Genomic DNA, 20,117 nt, shown 5'->3' with positions numbered 1-20,117 from the left:
GTTGCAGAGCGTAAAAACCGCCAACTAATGTCAGTTGTTCGATGTCTTTTAAGTGGTATGAATGTGCCAAAGCTATTTTGGCACATGGCGGTTCTTACAGCTACTTTTCTCATTAATCGTATCCCTAGTAGAGTCTTAAATGGTAAGGCCCCCTTACAAGTGCTTCAACCTGATATTACTCTTTTTTCCATCATGCCTCGGTTGTTTGGATGTACATGTTTTGTTCAGAATCGTAGCCCTTCTCGTACTAAACTTGATGACAAGGCCATTAAATGTATCTTTTTAGGATACTCTTCCATGTCAAAGGGTTACCGGTGTTATGATCCAGTACACAAACACATGTATCACTCTCTTGATGTCACCTTTCATGAGCATTCCCCTTTTTATGGTTTAACACTATCTTGCAGGAAACTTCTACTCTCGATCAAGAGGCTTGTCATCTTGCTCATCCTCTTCCTATTTTCCAAGAAGTGCCTTCTCTTGTTGTTTCCTCACCCCCTTTGCAGGTCTACTCACGCCGCCCTCGTGCTCCACCTCAACTGCCTTCATCCTCCTCAGACTCAGGTTCAGGTACATCTCTCTCTCCTTTACATTGCCCTGACCTTGTTCCTATTCCCGAGTCTAGGTATCCAACTCGGGACCGCAAACCCCCTGCTAGATTTGGATTCGCTTGTAGTATTGATCATCCTATTTCGCAGTATATCTCTTATGATGGTCTTTCAGGGTCTCACCGAGCCTTTTTAGGCAAACTTGATTCCATTTCCATTCCCAGAACGTTGCCTGAGGCTCTCCGGAATCCCAATTGGATGTCTGCTATGAAGGTAGAAATGGATGCTTTGCAGCATAATGAAACATGGGAGCTTGTATCTCTCCCTCCTGGTGAAAAGACTGTTGGTTGCAAATGGGTATTCAGTGTTAAATATATGGTTGATGGTTCTATTGATCGGTATAAAGCCCGCTTGGTGGCCAAAGGGTTTACTCAGATTCCTGGTAAAGACTTTAATGATACCTTCGCTCCTGTGGCCAAATTGACCTCAGTTCGTTTGCTTGTCTCCCTTGCTGCCTCTCACAATTGGCCTCTTCATCAGCTTGATGTGAAGAATGCTTTCCTTAATGGTGATCTTCTTGAGACTATTTACATGGATCCTCCACCCGGTTTTCGGGCTGAGGGGGAGTATGCTGGAAAGGTCTGTCGATTGCGGAAGTCTTTATATGGATTAAAACAATCTCCCAGAGCTTGGTTCAACCGCTTTAGTGATGTAATTCTATCCATGGAGTTTGTTAGATGTCATTCTGACCATACATGTTTTATCCGCCGTTCCTCCAATGGTCGATGTATCATTTTGCTTGTTTATGTTGATGATATCATCATTACTGGCAATGACATCCCTGGGATTGCTCAAGTAAAGCTTCAATTGGCTAAAACTTTTGATGTGAAAGACCTTGGGCAGCTCAGATATTTCTTGGGAATTGAGGTTGCTAGATCTAAGCAGGGTATCTCCTTATCGCAAAGGAAGTATGTGTTGGATCTTCTTCGAGACACGGGTATGCTTGGGTGTAAACCTGCTTCCACTCCTATGGATCCTAATCTGAAGATCTCGACTGAGTCTGGAGATCTCCTTTCTAATCCCTCGCAGTATCAGCGCTTGGTAGGAACATTGATTTATCTTACCAACACACATCCTGATTTGGCTTTTGCGGTTAATGTTGTGAGCCAGTTTATGCATGCTCCTCGTACAGCTCATATGGATGCAGTATACCATATTCTTCGATATCTTAAGTCTTGTCCTGGACTTGGATTATTCTATTCTTCTAGCAAGCAAGTTGGGCTATCCTGTTTCAGTGAGCAGACTATGCTGGGTCCAAGACTGACAAACGTTCCACATCTGGCTTCTGTACTTTCTATGGAGACCATCTTATATCTTGGAAAAGTAAGAAACAACCTGTAGCTTCGAGATCTTTAGCAGAGGCTGAGTATCGTGCCATGGCTCAGGGTACTTGTGAGATTCTCTGGCTTCGATCTTTCTTGGAGGAGCTAGGGCTAGGTGAAAAACAGTCCTCAGACTTGTTTTGTGATAATAAGTCAGCCATCATGCTTGCTTCAGATTCTGTTCTTCACGAGAGGACTAAACATATAGAGGTGGACATTCATTTTATCAGAGAGAAGGTTCGTTCGGGAATTATCAAGCCGTGCTTTGTTCGTTCCTCTAATCAGTCGGCCGATGTGTTCACCAAATATGTTGGTCCATCTTTGCTTCATTCCTCGATTACCAAGTTGGGCTTGATTGATATCTTCACTCCAGCTTGAGGGGGAGTGTTGAAATATCTTTATTATTTTTATTTTTATTTTTATTAGCTGTTTTTAGCCTTTTATTAGACGTTTTATGTAAGATCCCTATAATCATGGGATCACGTAAATAAGATCCCTGTAATTACCCGTAGATAAGATCCCCATAACCACGAGATCCCGTAGATTTTGGCATATTTTATGTCTTTCTTTGATTTGGTTTCCTTTCTTTGTACCCTATTCTTGTATATAAATATAGATCTTGGCTTTCAGTTTGAGTATGCCAAAACTCAAAACTTCTTCTTTTGATACTTTGTAGATGATGGTTGAGATATATCTGTTCGGTTTTGGTATATAGCTATGAAAAATGTGTGAAGTGTGACCCTTTGCAGAACACTAAACTTGACTTTTGGTGTATAAAAGCTGTACTTGTTGTAAAAGTGATGTAGCCTTTTAGGCTCTTTGTGTCGTGGATGCAAGCCCTAGTGGCTGAACCACGTAATATATTTGTGTTCTTCTTGTTTAATTTCTCTCTTTACTTAAATTTTATTATTTATAACACGGTATCATAGCTTAATTTATCTCTTACCTCTTGTTGTGACTGCCTAGGTACAGAAAAATCCTAGAGCGGATGCGTGGTGTAACAACCCTCACCCTATCCAGACACAATATTGTCCACTGTTAGTTCCCCCGGACCAGAGACTTCCCAGGAGATCATCCATCCTGGTACTACTCCAGGTTAAGCACGCTTAACTATGGAGTTCTGACGGGTTCACGCCCATCACGGTTTTAATACGCATTGTGCAATAGAAGGGTATTGAACCTTACATATAGCACTTTACCTTCCCGAGCGATGTGGGATCATGACACCCTAAAGCTAGCCAGTGTGGTAGCTCGTCCAATGTCACGCACCCACCCACAAAGGTCGTCACAATCACCCCTCGTGGGGGCCCAATGTCCTCATTGGCCACACTTTCGGCTGGGTTCCGGCTTTGATAATCTCTTCCCAAGTTTGGACTCCTATTTTGGTTTATTCCCTTTGCATCTAAAATATGCTAAAGGCCTCTCAATGCCATTTGTTACTTGTACTTTTTTGGGGCTTATGGGTAAAGCCCTAAGTTGGCTTCTTTAAGGCACCATACAAAGAAAAAGAAAGTCTAGGTTCCAGCAGTTTTTGGAAGACATTTCTAGATCTAGAGCTGTTGCTCTCACCTCCAGCTAGGATTTCAATCATTGGAGGATAAGGTTTGAGGAGTCGACTCCGTGACGCCTTCCAATCCCTGATACTAATCATCTCCTAACTGACTTTGTAGAAAACATCATTGTAGGAGGTTTTAAAAGTATGATTGAGAGTGCCAAAGTCATGCATATTTGTTCAAAGACAACGATAAGGGAATGCCGGTAAAAAAATAAAAAACTAACAAGAAAGATGAAATCAGAAATCGTTTTAGGACCACGTGGGATTCCCACTGAGTCTAGAAGTTTTTAAGGGATGATGGCATGTTTTAGCTAACAAAATTGTTTTAAAAGATAATAAACTAAGAGAATGCCTGATGACAATACTCAGATATAGTACAAGTTCACATAAGTGTGTGATTGACTTAATATTGATAAATTGCATCTGAAAGTAGAAAAGGAATGACTTCAACAAGATTAACAGATTGCTCTCTAGAGAGACATACAGTGATCTTCTAAAAATGCAATATGAAGAACAATAAGAACTGAACAGAAACCAAAATAAAATTGCATAGCAAAATGGGGCCACTCTTACATGAAGCTAAGATCCATTTTTGCACGGAGAAGCTTTTCACCATGTGAGGAATCATCCAGGGATGACTTGGTGCTGTCATAGAAGGTGAACTCGGGAGAAACAACCTTTGCATAAGAAGAATAATCCAAGTAAGAGCACAACAGAAAAGTACTTGGAAGTTAAAGAAATATGTGAAATTTCATTTAATTCAAGAGAAAAGCATCACGAAACCGATCTATTACCAACGGAGTTATGCCAGAAACAAAACACAAATAAATCAACAATAAGAAGAAAATTTCATACTACATCAAGAGTGCTCAAATTATAAGGTGTGTATTATCCTACCAGATTGAGTAATCCACGTTACAGTAATCAACCAATAACACTAGAAGAGGCTGAACTATGGCTGCCATTTTAAGTGTTTGAGCAGAAGCATCCTAAAATGCTCTTCCGTTGAAGAGATTATTTGAGTTCCATACTACTAGGATTGTCAGTGAAGTCAGGCGCAAAACAATTAGCTCTTGTTAAATCAAGCAGGGCCAAATTATAGTGGCAAGTATTGTGTAATATGGGGAAAGCTAAATATGCATGGATTTGAATTTCTACAAGTGAAGATGTCTTGCATTGTGAAGACAGACAGTAATCTTATTTTATTCTACTTTTATACATACATGGAACACATACAATGAGGGGAAAAATGATATAACTCTCTCTCTCTCATGGTTGAACAAAATGCGCCCCTTCTTTAAATTATCTTTCACAGTGTTTCCATGGTTTAAAAAAAAAAATTCTTTTGACCAAAAAATGCATTGATTGTAATTTTTGTATCTACCCCAAAACCATATTTTATTGGTCATTGTTCAATAACCCTAATTTTATATAGTTTTTATATATGTATCCTTAAAATAATGAAAGCTAAAGTGATGGACAAAAATATTATTTATATTATTAATATGATAGAGTGGTATGCGTACGAGATATACACAACTAGAGACACTTCACTTGCTCTGATTTGCCAGTATTTTTTCATTTTGGTTTGTGAAAATATCACTTAGAAATACCATTCTCTAAGAAAAATGCTAGGGGCAGAGAAGCTTCTCAGATGTCATTTTCTAATATATTGGAAATGGAAGGTTGCATCTCAGAGTTCTCAAGGAAGAAAAAAGGACAAGTATCTAACTGCATAAGTACATATGAACTAAAAGAAAAACTACAGTCAGCCGAATGTTCATGTCCTTGAAACATCAATAAAACTTCAAAAAGTAAAGGAAACAATTAAGCAGCACAATGAAAGATTTAAGTATTGACCGAGAGCCTTGTGGCCCAGTGGTATCCCCTCTACCTCCCTAAGTGGATGGTGAGGGTTCGAGTCTCCAAAGGAGCAAAGTGGGTGTGTGAATGGTGTGTGTGAGTTTCTTGCCAATGACGAATGATGTATGTATTGATTCACAGAGCAAATGTTGACGAGTAGAACAAGATACACACACACACACATATAGAGATAGAGAGAGGGAGAACATGTCAATGGGATGTAAATTGATTTACATGTACGAAATTTATCAATGACAGATAGACCTACCTGGGCTTCAATTGTGAAACTCTGTATCTCAGTTGAATCATTAGGATAGGCTGAAGTATTTGATCTACATGACAATTCTTCCATGTGGTCAGGACTCTTCTTGTCACTATCTGAAGAAGAATTTTCCAGCAACAAAACCTCAACATTGTCTTCTAAGGAGACTGAGTAACTGCTATCATTACTCAAGTATGTATACTTCCTCAAATGTGAACCGTTCTGAAGAAGCAAAGGGACGATCAGAAGTCACAATTATAACAGATGCTACAATTATTAAAGTCATACAGAACAACGAATTAAAGAAAAATGTTACAGATAGATAACATGTAATGACCACTAAATTAAAAAATGTAACTTAATCATTAATTAAAGGGTAAAAATGTAAAGTACACTTAGATAAAAACTAAGTTAATCAATAAAAAGACAAGAACAAATTCAGGAAGGGTTGATGTCCATTAGTATCTCCTAAACTTCATAAAGTAAAAGGCTGGGGGCTCAAGTCCCATAGGGGCAAATTGCATGTGTGTGTTTTTGCTAAGACAAAAATATAAATAGGGTTGTAGTATAAAAGGTACTCTTGAATCTTGACAGAATATTAGAGCTCCATTTCTTATGTCTGCAGTCTGAAGAGGAAGGAATGAAAACAAAGGGTAGGATATAGAGATCATCAATTCAAATCTGACTGCCCTTTTTATGATAAGTAGCTTGTCCAAGTCATCAATCTATTTTAGTTCTACAAAATTTCCATATACGTGGAGTATGCACACAAGATCCTGAGTTAGAGAGAGCAAAAATAAATTGTTACTCACAGTAGTTCTCAACTAGACATGGATCATTAAATTCATTTTAGCACCAAGCACATGCATGTTAACTGTGTAAAGTAATATATATATATATATATTATATTAATGCTTGTCTGTGTAGATAAGAAAATTCTGAAATTGTACATATATATATATGTGTGTGTGTGTGTGTGTGTATGTATATGAGGGTATGCCCAGTTTTCACACGTGTCTACAACCTTAGACATATTCATGGATATATAAATATATATAATCGCTAGCGAGATATGATAGCCTAGAATCAGGGAATTTGACTTTATTTAGTTTCCTTTCTTGTAATTAACATGTGCTCTTTTAGTGTATAAATTCAAGAGTTGTGAATGAGTGAATACTCTAATACAAGTCTTAACATATTTCTCTTGTATTTCTTCTTGGTATCAGAGCCAACATATTTCCACAACCTCAACTTGTGCAACAACCTCTTTAGGTTGTTTGCGACATCTTGTGACATTGCCTGGACATGGTCCTGTTAGTTTTTGTTTTGTGATCGAAAGGAGGTACTTCAAAGTTTTACAATTTTATTTATTTATGTATTATTATTATTATTATTATTATTATTATTATTATTATTATTATTCTATGTTTGGGTAAGTTGGTATCCAACACCTAGAAGGGCTGGAGTAAATTCTTGCGAGTCTACATAGAGGTTCCAGATATTGAGAAAGTGGTTGTCTGATCATACGTAAGCGGGTAACACTCCTAAAAACAGTCTGTATTTGGACTTTTCAGGAATGGTTTGGATAGACATTGTTGATTGTTTACGGTCTGAGGAGACACTTTGATTAATTGACAGGATTTGCAGTGTTTTTAGAGGTTGTTTATTATCATGTGACAGAGTATGGCACATTCAAGGTCCTTGACAGTTGATTTTCATGGGCTTGAGTTATATGGGTAGTGGTGCCATTTTTCCTACCAACTCATCAGAGAATCCAGGATTTCAGATCACCACAGTGAAATTAGATGGATACAAGGCATAGTCTGTCACGATGTTCATTGGTTTCAACAGCAAGGTTGGCTACATTACTAGTTTTGAGAAAGAGCGAGTCGAGTCAAAATAGACATATCCACTGCCGAGACAAATAGACATATCCACAGTGGTTTGATAACGCCATGGTTGTCTTTGCAAGTCAATTCAATGCAGTCAAACATAGCCGTGGGCTATATGTTCATGAAGACCACTAAGCATTCGGCACAACACTTATTCTCAGAGACAGAATAACACAAGGAATTATCAGTTGGGATGAGATATCACCAGGATTATATCGCCAGGCTTCATGCTATTTGAGAGGAGATGTATATTATGAATCCCTCCTCTCTTGGAAGGTTCTAAAAAATGCAATTTCATAAGCAGGGATTGTGGAGAAGAATCGAGTGCTTCAGCTTCTTGCCGGGTTGAACGACGAGTATGAGTATCCTTGTTTTCATCTCTGTTGAGCTTTGCTTCATCCATTCTCTGTAGGATGCATACTCCTACATGTTGTCAGATGAGAACCATTGGACTCATCCATTAGGTGTTGCTTCTGTTGACCGCTCTGCTATGGTTGTTCGTGTTCCTAACCCTTCAGGAACTCCACCATCCCAATTAGTTCAAATTGGTAGCACTTCACATCAAATCTTGTTGTTATGCACTACATGAACATCAACTCATCAAAAACAACGACAGCCTTGATTCTGTATGCATTCTGTTAGAGATCCAGACAGAGCGAGACTCATTGTCGACTCCTAACAACCTTGCCTCTTTATCCTCTATCACAGTTACCTTGATTCAGGCTGATTTGGACAAGTTCATACAATCTATAGTCAGATAGAGGCATCATTCCTAGCAACCTCTACTTATGCCCACTTAGGTACTCCTGCAAGTTGCATCCGCACACAATGTATTTACATCTTCAGCACCATGGATCATTGATTCTGGTGCTTCAGATAATGAATGTCCTCCATCTTCCACTCCTATATTATCTGCTCTGGCCATCGCATGGTATGCTTAACAGATGGTGCTCAGTCTTCCATTGTTGGGAAGGGTCAAATACCGGTTACTCCTTTAACTTTGTCATGTACACTTCAGGTTCAATATCTTCTACTAATCTTATTTCTGTTAGTAGTGTTACTAAACAGTTAAATTGTAGTGCCACATTCTTTCATCTCACTGTGTTATTCAGGATCTAGTGTCGAAATGAACAATTGGCAGTGGGCTTGAAATGCTAGATTTAGTGACGCGTATCTTAATCGGAATGATTCTCGTCAACCGGAGTGATTCTCATCTATCTTACTACTGTAAGAAGACTTCTGTTCTATCTCTGTTTGCTGCAGAAATATTAGGGAAAATTTATAATAAAATATATTTAACTGACACTTACCTCATTGAGTCAAATTAAACTTAAGAACTTGAGCTTAAATGGGACTTCAGTTGACTGATTGCCAAATTTATTAAGAAAGTGACACTGAGATACTTAAGATCTGATAGTAAGAATTAAATATATTAATAAGGACTTGATATAACACGAATTCCTAAATTAGGTAGAAACCATAGAATAGTAGGTGTCCAGATATTGTATTCTCTGTAGGACATGATAGTGATGTGTAGGTTAACAGTTGGAAATTGTGGCTGATAATTGTAGGTGGTTAGAATAGTTTGGGGCATGATAGAGACATTTGGAGTATGGAAGTGCAATGTGCTAGTCCAACTACGATTTGGTATCGGGTTCATTGATATTCCTGGTATAGTAGATGCTATCACACATACAATCACACTCAATTTGATGCTTGCTACCAAACTGCTCTGACCAGAAGATGGAATCTGCGGATAGGAACATCTGTTCTTGTTTTGATCTGCACCCCCTAGGATCGATAAACCCTTTCGATCTCAATAAAGAACCTTGTATTTTTCCCTCCGCCTCGGACCGTCTCACATGAAAAGAAATTCTTCCTTTTTTCATCTTTTTCTATAGGAGCTTTCTGTGGCTCATATGTAGAGAGGGGAAGGGATCTTGTCATGGACACTCAACCATAGTTGGCTTTTACAGCTTGGAGAAAGATAGCGAAAGTGAACAAAGTTGAGTTTGATTCTTCTTCATTCCAGCACTACACTTATTGTCCATCGACTACGCCTTTAGGCCTTCCTCTCACTCAGCATTCAAGCCGAACAAGCTAAAGTATTTTACAAGGTAAGTGTCCCTTGGGTGAGGTTCTGTATCTCCTTAACAACTGAGGTACGTGTTTTGGGAAATACGTGATACCTCTACACTTACCTGAAGAGTAATGTAACCCAGCCAGAAGGAGGAGGGGTTGCAGGTAGGACTGTGGTTTCTGTCGTGGCATTTCTAAAGAGATGTCTTCTCTTTTTGAAGATGATAAAGGGGACAAAAGGTTTCTTTGCCATTTTGATTATTTAGTAAAAAGATCCTTGTTTGGAGCCAATAGTAGCATACTACCTTCCTAAGTGAAACAACAAGATTTTATTACTTTGACACAACAGTAATGAAGTATAATTCATTTTAGTAAAATGACTAGAAGCAGGGAATACATTTACCAAATACCAAATACCATTCCAGGTTAACCAGGAAGCACGTGAAAAACAAATGATATGTGCTTGACGAAAAGCATAAACGATCCGAAACCATAGAATTAGACGGGCTAGAATTACGCACATAAGAAATTAAAGCATGATGGATGAAATGAAGAAGAGATTCATAAATTCCATGTGAGCATATATTCAGGTCATATTTGAGGGGAAAATACATAAATCATGCGGAGGCAACTATGTCTTATAAGAAAGAATGTTAAGCATTTTCACAGACATCATTTATAATACTAGATTCTGCATTCAAGAACAAATGCATTCGTGGAAAGCTAGAAATGGCACCAATTGAAGATAAAATGAGGGACATTTGCCTACCATGGTTCGCCATAGGGACATAAACCAACATGAGTGGAAAAGTTTTCACATTTAAGTTAAAGAGAAAAAAATGAAAAGGCAACAAATGAATGCAAGGCAAGGCAGTGAGAGAGATCATGTTTGACTTAGGTTTAACTACAAAATGCTTCTACAAAGAGCTGATTAAGAAGACAAATCCATACAGATAAGAGTTAAGACGTCTCCTTGAGTTGCAAAAATTTTCAACCTTTCCACTTGCATAATTCTACTTACTTGCTGTGCAATTTTTACGGGTTGCTGTTAGTGAGAAAGTAAAAAAAGCATTTATTGCTGCCAATTAGATGAGTCCAGACAAAAATTAACTAGGTAAGAAATGTATACCTCAATTTTCACATTTATGAAGCGCAACCTCTTACCACGTCCAATGATAATGATAGGTCGAAATCCAGATGAAGGGACTTCCTTCAGATCTGCTTCTAAACTTAAAAAGATTGTCTTTCCACAACCATCATATGTATACTGATCAACCCCTATAGCATCCACTACTAGCTGTCTACTGGGAGACAGGTGTACTATATCTTCTGCCTGCTTGTAAACGGGAGCTGATAGTATTATGCTGTTGTTTCTAGTTATGGGATCATTTCTGGGATCCATCAATTCCTCCCTACCAGTTATCGCTCCCAAAGCTGGCACAAAAAACTCACAAACAGCAAGAAGGAAATCAGGTACAACAAGAACCCGAGGCTGCTGTACCCGCAGCACAAATGATTGGGATGATAAACGACGTCTATAGTCCATCACAAACATAGTAGAATTTGGTATATCCATGCTGGGTGCAAACTGAGAATCTATTCGCATAAAGCCACCTTTATTTAAGAAAAAAGGAAAAATTCCAGTCGAAGCTTGTTTAGGAACATCAGCGCATGATCCAAGCATGAGGTGCATTTCAGGCTTTGTATTAGAGCGAATATCCAAAATAGAAAATCTGGGAATGGTTACATAAAGGTCTGCTTCAGATAATGAAGTCAACCTATATGAAACCCAAAGACCTTCTAGCTGCAACAACAGAGAAACAAGTTAAATAAGTTCAGGACAGGGTATTCTAAAAATGGGAACAGATGAGGTGATTAAAATGAACGAGCCAAACTAACATAAGGAAGATAATTTCATAATTGAAAATTCAGTATTGTTAGAAAAAAAAAAAAAATGAGTAACATTACAGCAATATGAGCCAAAGGTGACTCCTCATGAATGCCATGGCACAACTCTACCAAAGCTTGGTTGACTTCCACGGCCATTATAGTAACAGTACGCGACAAAAATATTTGACTATTCATGTTGACTTTATCAGCCAGCAACCGCATCGTCTCCTTTGAACCAGACTTGCTGCCACGGAAACTTGGGGGAATTGTTGGTTGCTCAGATAAATTCATGTAGAAACAATCCACAATAACATTATATTCTTTATCACACATTACCGCATGCAATAATCCCACCTGTCCAAAGTATCAACAGAATCAATCAACCAAAGAGTCGTAACAATCCATATGCAAAAATAACTGCTAAAACTGAAACCATGTCAAAGCTTATCAAAAGCCGTATGAAGAAAAAATCAAATTTCGTCCACTCTCAGTCCACTTTAATGTAATTTATCCTGAAAAAAAATTTTGACATAGTAGATGGAAATATGATAACATATAATAAATGAAGCAAACAATGTCAGCTCACTCCTATACTTGAATCATTTCTGTGATGTTGTGGCCCAAATTTTTGACCCGGTTTTTTGCTTGCAGCTCGTGGACCCTATTCACTCTCTTGTAGCCCGATATATAAGGGTGGTTACGGTTTGGAGTGGGATTATTGAGAGACTGAAAATCGCAGAAGAGAGAGAGAGAGAGAGCTAGGGTTTGGGGCCTGAAACTTGTAATCTCCAGATTTCCGCACAGTGAATTCTTTCGCCAGATTTTCACCATGGATGTAGGCTTTGCCGAACCACGCTAAATCTTTGTGTTCTTTATGTGTGGCGTGTTTACTTTTTGTTGTGTTTCTGGGTTGTTTCTTGGGTTCTAAATATGCCAAAAGTGCCACTTAAAGTTGAAGAAGTTAGGGTTTGTAGAAGTAGAGAAGAAGAAGAAGAAGATGAGAGAAAGAGGGGAATATTCTGTGAAAGGTGAGACAATCAGATTAGGGTTTTCCCACAACTCTCACCTATTATATATTAAGTAGACATAAAGACAACAGTACCCTTGATAAATAAAAGATATAACAACCACACTCTCTAACACTCCCCCTCAAGCTGGAGCATACAAATTAAACATGCCCAGCTTGGAACACATGCGCTGAAAAGCCAGACGGGCTAACAGTAAGAGTCTTGTTATCACTAGCAGCCAACTTCAACTGGTACTTGGAGCAATTTGATGTAGAAAATGCTTTTCTTCACGGTAATTTGGAGGAGGAAATATACATGGATATCCCTTCAGGCTTCAAGGGAAATCTGAGTAGCAACGGGTTTGCAAACTGAAGAAAGCGTTGTATGGCCTGAAGCAATCATCAAGGGCCTGGTTTGGAAGATTTGCCAAAGTAATGCTTGCCACTGCATATAAACAGAGACAAGGGGATCATGCTCTCTTTATTAAACACTCGGATGCAGGGGGGGTCACGACTCTTTTAGTATATGTCGATGACATAATTATGACAGGAAATGATGAGAAGGAGAAGGAAGCCCTGAGAAAATGCCTAATCAGAGAATTTGAGATAAAAGAACTAGGAAGATTGAAGTACTTCCTAGGAATTGAAGTAGCCCATTCCAGAGTAGGCATTTTCATTTCACAGCAGAAATATGTGATTGATCTTCTAAGGGAGACAGGGAAGCTAGCATGTAAACCAAGCTCCACACCGATCGATCCAAATCACAAACTCGGGGAAGCAAGTAAAGATCCAGACGTTGACAAGGAAAGGTACTAGAGATTAGTAGGGAAGCTTATATTCCTTGCTTACACAAGGCCAAACATTGCATATGTCGTGAGCGTGGTTAGCCAATTTAAGCACAACCCAAGAGAAGTTCACCTACAGAGAATCTACAGAGTACTACATTATCTAAAAACTAGTCCTAGCAAGGGAATTTTATTTGAAAGGAACTGGATTAGTCTTGGAGGCATACACTGATGCAGATTATGTAGGCTCATCCATTGATAGACGTTCCACCACAGGTAATTGTACTTTCCTTGGAGGCAACCTTGTAACATGGAGAAGTAAGAAGCAAAATGTGGTAGCTAGATCGAGTGCGGAGGCAGAGTTTAGAGTAATGGCTCAGGGAGTATGCGAGTTACTATGGCTCAAGATAATTCTGGAAGATTTAAGAATCAAATGGGAAGGACCAATGAGATTATTTTGCGACAACAAGTCTGCCATTAGCATTGCTCACAATCCTGTTCAACATGAAAGAACAAAGCACGTGGAAGTAGATAGACATTTCATAAAGGAGAAGTTGGATAGTGGCTTAATTTGTACTCCGTACGTCTCAACCAATGGTCAACTTGCTGATGTGCTTACAAAAGGACTAGGAAGTGCAGCGTTTCAAGAATCTATTTCCAAGCTGGTAATGAAAGATGCATATTCCCCAGCTTGAGGGGGAGTGTTGGAAAGTAGAAGGTTTATTCCCTTCATAGGTGGATTCGTTAGGAATGTATTTTATGTGTATCATTGACTTTCCTAGAATCATGGGATAATAAGTTAGAGAATCCCACTAATATAGAAATTCATTCTAATTTATTTTTAGGAAAGTTAGGATGGTTAGTTTCCTATTTTATCTCCCTATGATTAGCTCTGTACAGGCTGTAATTTGTGTATATAAGTCGTGTATTGGCTTTCTCAATTAATATACAATTTTAATCTTTTCTCTAAATTTCTCATGTTCTTGGTTGCTTTTGGTATGGCTTTGGTGTTTCACAAGTCAACAGTTGATTTTTTAGAGACTTTGAAAAGGAGTATAGTGGAGAGCCAAGTCAGAGATGCTTGGAGGGCCACCCCCCTTTGTATTTGGTGGGGCTTGTGGCTCAAGAGAAATAAGAGATCCATTGAAGGGGAGGAGTCTCCTATTTGGTCTCTCAAATACAATATGCTATCTTCTTTGTTCTTTTAGGTTAATTGTGACAACCTTTGTGGGTTGATGTGATGTGGGCGAGCACTGGCAGGCTACAAGGTGTCATGATCCCAAATCGCTCGAGAAAGGTAAAATGTTATATGTAGGTTCTACACCTTTCTATGACACAACGCGTTCTAGTGGCCAGTGGTGGGTTAGCTAGGAATAAAGCCTTGAGGGTAGGCACCAAGGTCGGGGTTTCGACTCTTGGCAGGCGCTCAAAGAGGACAATATTGCCTAAGGTTGGTGGGCCAAGGTGGGACACGGTTCGGCTGTGCATCTCTGACACCAAACAACGCATTTTAAAGTCGTGATGGCCGTGAACCCACCAGCATGGGTGACCCCTGGGAAATGTTTGGTCTAGAGGAGCCAAAAGCGGAAAATATTGTATTTAGGTAGCGTGAGGGTTGATACAAATAGTATCAGAGCTGGACCCCAACCAGAAGTGTGGCCAACGAGGACGTTGGGCCCCATGGGGGGTGATTGTAATGACCTTTGTGGGCGGGTGTGATATAGGCGAGCACTGGCAGGCTACAGGGTGTCATGATCCCACATCGCTAGAGAAAGGTGAAGTGCTATACGTAGGTTCTAGACCCTTTTCTAGTGGCTTAGTGGTGGGTTAGCTAGGAACAAAGCCTCGAGGGTAGGCACCAAGGTCGGGGTTTCGACTCTTGGCAAGCGCTCAAAGAGGACAATATTGCCGAGGGTGGGTGGGCTAATGTGGGGCACGGTTCGGCTGTGCATCTCTGACACCAGACAACGTGTTTTAAAGCCGTGAAGCATAGGAAATCTCTGTCCAGGGGAGCCAAAAGCGAACAACATTGTATCTAGGTAGGGTGAGGGTTGTTACATTAATGGGTAAAATTATATATCTATAGATAGTCTTTTAGATTTTGTGGATAGCTTAAAGCTGTAGTGTCACGATTTAGGCAGCAGCTTGTTCTTTAAGAGCGCTCCCCTTTTGAGTGCCTTTAATGAAATTTTACTTAAAAAAAAAAAAAAAACAAATTAAAAAAAAAAAAGTTTTAGCCTTTGAATAGAAATACATTTTGCAAGAAATAATCCGATCGCCGTCCAGATCTGACTTGCTCCAAAATAGACGCAAAGTAACGTCTGTAAATAGTGACAATAATCATGCCTTACATTTAGGATTATATTAGCTAGCATTAACCTATCTTAATATAGTTGCGTTAATTATGGGATTTGATTAGGTGATTTACCTTTTACATACATACTGTAATTACCCCTCCTTGCTTATAGCCACTTGTTTGGCAAATCTTGTAATATAAATAGTAATGAAAACTAAAGGGAGTGTATCTCTTCCATCATCGCTTTGACTCCATTTTCCCTAGTTTACATGGTATTAGGGCAAGCTTAATCAAAGACTTTATTTCCCCCTCTGTTTAGATCTTTATTCAGTTCTCTGTCCGGATCTGATTTACAACATCATCAACCTCTCTAAAACCTCAGCTTAGAGTAGATATTTGCTGATTTATTAGTCTCCTCGCATTATTGTGACTTAATCCGTTGACATCTATTCAGATTCGACTCTTTCGTTGCAGCATATCTGATCCACTCTTGCTATGGATAAAAGTGACATCATTCCTATTCGTCTTGCTGGAGCTATCAACTATGTGGGATGGTCTTTTCATCTCAAGCACTATGTCCAAGGACAAGGATTGGCTGTGTTTTTAGATGGAACTGCCGTTGAGCCTACTGATGACAAAACCGAAGTCACATGGATCCAAAACAATTCAAAGGTGATTACTTGGATCTTAAATTCTATTGATCCATCAATCACCTTGTCTCTTCAGTCCTTTTGTAAAGCCTCAGAGGTGTGGAAACATTTGAAGAAAGTTTATCATCAGACCAACAAATCAAGGAAGTACTTCATTGACATGGAGTTAGCTAAATACAGTCAAGGCGATAAAACTGTACAAGAATACTACAATGGTTTCCTCTCACTCTGGCATGAGAAGGATTCTACGATCTTGGATGGTGTTGACCCTACTGCACATTCACAAGCTCTTAAATTACAAGAGGAAGCCCATGTGAATCAATTCTTGATGACACTACGCCCAGAGTTTGAATTTGTACAGGCTGCTTTAATGAATAGAGAAGCTTCTCCAGATTTAGATACATGTTTCCAAGAGGTTTTGAGAGAGGAACTTCGCCTTCAGTCTTGGCATTACATCATGGACAATTCAAAAGCCTTCCATGCATCGGCTTCAAGTGAGGCCAACAACAAATCAGTCCAGTAATTACTGCAAGAAATCTGGGCATATAATCTCCACATTGCTCAAAGGTAAAGATTTTGGCCACATTACTCGCTAGTGCAAAAAGAACTTGTCCAATTACTGCAAGAAATCTGGGCATATAATCTCCGAGTGTTGAAGACGTCTACTAAGGAAAACCGAGGCTTCACAACAGCGTCAAAATCCATCTGCCTTCCATGCCCAAGCTGATCCTACTCTGGCTAATGAGTCTTCCTCCCAGGCCATTCTTTTGACACCTCATCAGATTCGAGAGATGATTAATGTTTTTGTTGCATCTGCCTTTACCTCCATGGGTATTAATGGGTTCATTCAATGAGGCTTTGTTGGGAAATGGCTTTGGAGATTTTAGAGGGAGAGGTGTAGGTTATGGAGGAATATCATTGTTTGTCGGTGTGGAGAGGGGAACGGAGAATGGCATTCTAGGGAGGTAGGTTCCCCAGTGGGGGTGGGCATTAGGAAGTTTATCCCGAAGGGGTGGGATGAGTTTTCCAAACACATTCGTTTCAGAGTCGGGAGTGGGACGCATGTTAGACTTTGGGAGGACCTCTGGTGCGGGAATTTGGTGCTAGCCAAAAAATTCCCTCAGTTGTTCAGGATCTCTATGAACAGGCATGTATTATCGGCTCGATAATGGTAGATTAACTTGGGACATTCGGTTCCATTGAGAGTTTCATGACTGGGAACTGTAGGAGGTCTTTGATATCTTTGTGTTGCCCTACAGTCAGATAGTGAAGGGTGATGACATGGATGAGTTAGTGTGGGTGGGATCCCCTAGAAGGATTTTTGAGGTCAAGGCCTGCTACTGGTTACTGATGGAGGCCAAGCTTTGCCTTGGAAGGCTATTTGGAGGACAAAAGCCCCCTTGAAGATGGCATTTTTTGCTTGGTTGGCTGCCCTAGGAAGCATTCTCACTATCGATAATGTGATGTTGTAGCCCAAATTTGGTGTCAGGTCGCATTGTGACCCGCTTACGACCCGACGACCCATTGGATGAGCTTTATGTGGGCCCAAGCCGTTTTTGGATTGTGGGTCGTGAACCCTAATTAGTACTCTTGTAGCCCGATATATAAGGGCACTAAGGCTTTGGAGTGTATGATGAAAAGACACTGAAAATCGTATAGAGAGAGAGTGAGGGGCTGAAACTTTTAATCTCCGATTTTACACATAGTGAAGACTTTAACCGAATCTCCACCGTAGACGTAGGCCTTGCCGAACCACGTATAAATCTTTGAGTTCTTTGTGTAGTGTGTTTATTTTTCTGTCGTGTTTCGTAATTGTTGCTTGGATCGCTATGTTTGTCCTGACAGATAATCTTAGAAGGAGAAGGCACATTACTGTCAACTGGTGTTGCATGCGTAAGAAGTTGGGCGAGTCAGTTAATCACCTCTTCCTTCATTGCCCAATGGCGAGGGACATATGGTTGATGTTTTTCATTATGTTTGGTATTTTCCGAGTGCTTCCGGCTTCCACGGTTGATTTGCTTGAGGCTTGGAGAGGGTGTATGGTGGTGAGTCAAGCCAGGGATGCCTGGAGGGCCACCCCCCTTTGTTTATGGTCAGGTTTGTGGCGTGAGAGGAATTGGAGATCCTTTGAGGGAGAGGAGTCTCCTATTTGGTCTCTCAAATACAACATACTTTCTTTTTTATTCTTTTGGGTCAAAGGGACAAATTGCATATCTTTAGATCATCTTTTGGAGTTTTTGGATAGCTTGAAATTATAGTGTCGCCTTGTGATGTAGTACATGAATGAACAGGCATGAACAATACACGTATAGTTCTCAGGAACAGTGTTTTCTAGTTTCTATTTTCTGTTTTCAGAAAGTTTTCATTGTTTTAATTTCCTAATAGTTTAGTTTCTATTTTAGGAAACTTTTTCTCTGTTTTAATTTCCTAATAGTTTGGTGTCTGTTTTAGGAAAGTTTTCCATTGCTTTAATTTCCTAAATAGTTTAGGATTTGCTTAGGCCTATAAATACATGCTAATGTAATGCTTAGGGGTTCAATTCTCTCTTTTATTAATATCAGAAAACTGAGAGCTTTTCTCAATCTCTTCTCGTGGATTCGAGTGTTTAAAGAATACGTTGCTATTCTTAATTATCTTGCCTTTGGTGGCAATAACCTAGATCATATGGATTGATGACTGCTAAATTGACTATAGAAGCTGAATGAGAAGAAAGAAAGTAGATAAAAAAAAAAATTAAAAAAAAGAAAAAAAAAAGGTAAAGGAATAGGAAATAAATATAACACAAATGTTACCTTAACTTCTAAAGAAAAAGTTGGAACTTTACGGAACACATCCCTTAAACTACGCCTCACATAAACATGAATTTCTCGCCCTTCCCGAATCAGTGGTTTACCAATACAACCATTGATTCCTACAGCCATGTTGATCCCCAAAATCTGCAATTTGGCAGAGAGACTTGAAATATTCAAGTAGTTTAGTTTAAACCATATCTGAATCAATGCAATAAAATGAAAAAGAATTACCTCTGCATCAAGAACGTCAAGATGCACAGCTGAAGGATCTTTCTCAGGGCATCCGTGCCAGCTAAATTCATTTTTCACTTGTAGCTTGCCCAAATCAAGTTGCATGAAACTGCAAAAATGACAGAAATAAAGCGTTCATCAACATCCAACAACCAAATCAGTCAACATATTACTTTAGAATTATAATAATACATATAAAAGAGCAACATAATTTAGGAGGTCTACATTCCCCTTCTCAAATTTCAAGGAAGCAGAAATATGAACAGCGCCTTCCAGAAAAAGCTATAAGCATCATTTAAGCAGCAGCTATAAATTTCATCGCCCAAGTCTTTGAAAATATCAAAAGTGTGGTGCAAGCAGAATATAAGTTCAACATTTATTAAATTTGAACAAATTAATGCAAGCACAATTAAAGTTCAACATTTATTAAATTTGAACAAATTAAATAAACATGTTAATTTAATGAAGAATAAAAAACACTTAAAGAAGTTCAGGAGTTACTACCCAAGACTCAAAAAGAATATAACTAAAAAGCACAGAGAGAACGAGGGTCATCATCAGATATTAGGAGCATTTTGAGTCCATAAAGATACAAAAAATAAATAAAAATTCCTCCAAACCTAATTGACAGGTTGGAGTCATAGGGTTCCCCTTCAGAATAAGAATTTTAGACCAAGTGAAATTCCCATTCAGGAAAACTAAAAAATAAAAAAATCAGAGTCCACAAAATTGATATTAATCTCTATAGTGAAGCATACATATATTAAATACTCAAGTATATTTTATTACCTAATAAAATAAAGTTAAGGATGTGGAAAGTTAAGAACAGAAAACAAAACTAAAAGGGCACTTTGACAGGGTAAAAGGATGTGGAAGGGAAAGAAGA

The 20,117-nt window shown here is 39.0% G+C and overlaps 1 protein-coding gene across 1 annotated transcript in view; it reads right to left on the bottom strand.

Moving 5' to 3' along the window:
- Nucleotides 1-20,117, bottom strand: part of LOC132284858 (uncharacterized) — a 131,805-nt gene that overhangs the window by 41,195 nt on the left and 70,493 nt on the right. The window contains exons 31-36 of the mRNA XM_059787025.1: nt 19,232-19,340; nt 19,001-19,144; nt 11,550-11,825; nt 10,711-11,385; nt 5,617-5,832; nt 4,059-4,162 (exon numbers count right to left, since the gene is read on the bottom strand). Coding sequence (XP_059643008.1) covers nt 4,059-4,162; nt 5,617-5,832; nt 10,711-11,385; nt 11,550-11,825; nt 19,001-19,144; nt 19,232-19,340 — 1,524 coding nt within the window. The remainder of the gene's footprint in view (nt 1-4,058; nt 4,163-5,616; nt 5,833-10,710; nt 11,386-11,549; nt 11,826-19,000; nt 19,145-19,231; nt 19,341-20,117) is intronic.

This window comes from Cornus florida, unplaced genomic scaffold (genome assembly GCF_030987335.1).
Source record: "Cornus florida cultivar Cherokee Brave unplaced genomic scaffold, ASM3098733v1 CherokeeBrave_3.0.0_Hap2_Chr01, whole genome shotgun sequence".
In the NCBI taxonomy this organism is placed as follows: domain Eukaryota; kingdom Viridiplantae; phylum Streptophyta; class Magnoliopsida; order Cornales; family Cornaceae; genus Cornus; species Cornus florida.
This window is presented reverse-complemented; position numbering and strand designations above follow the sequence as displayed.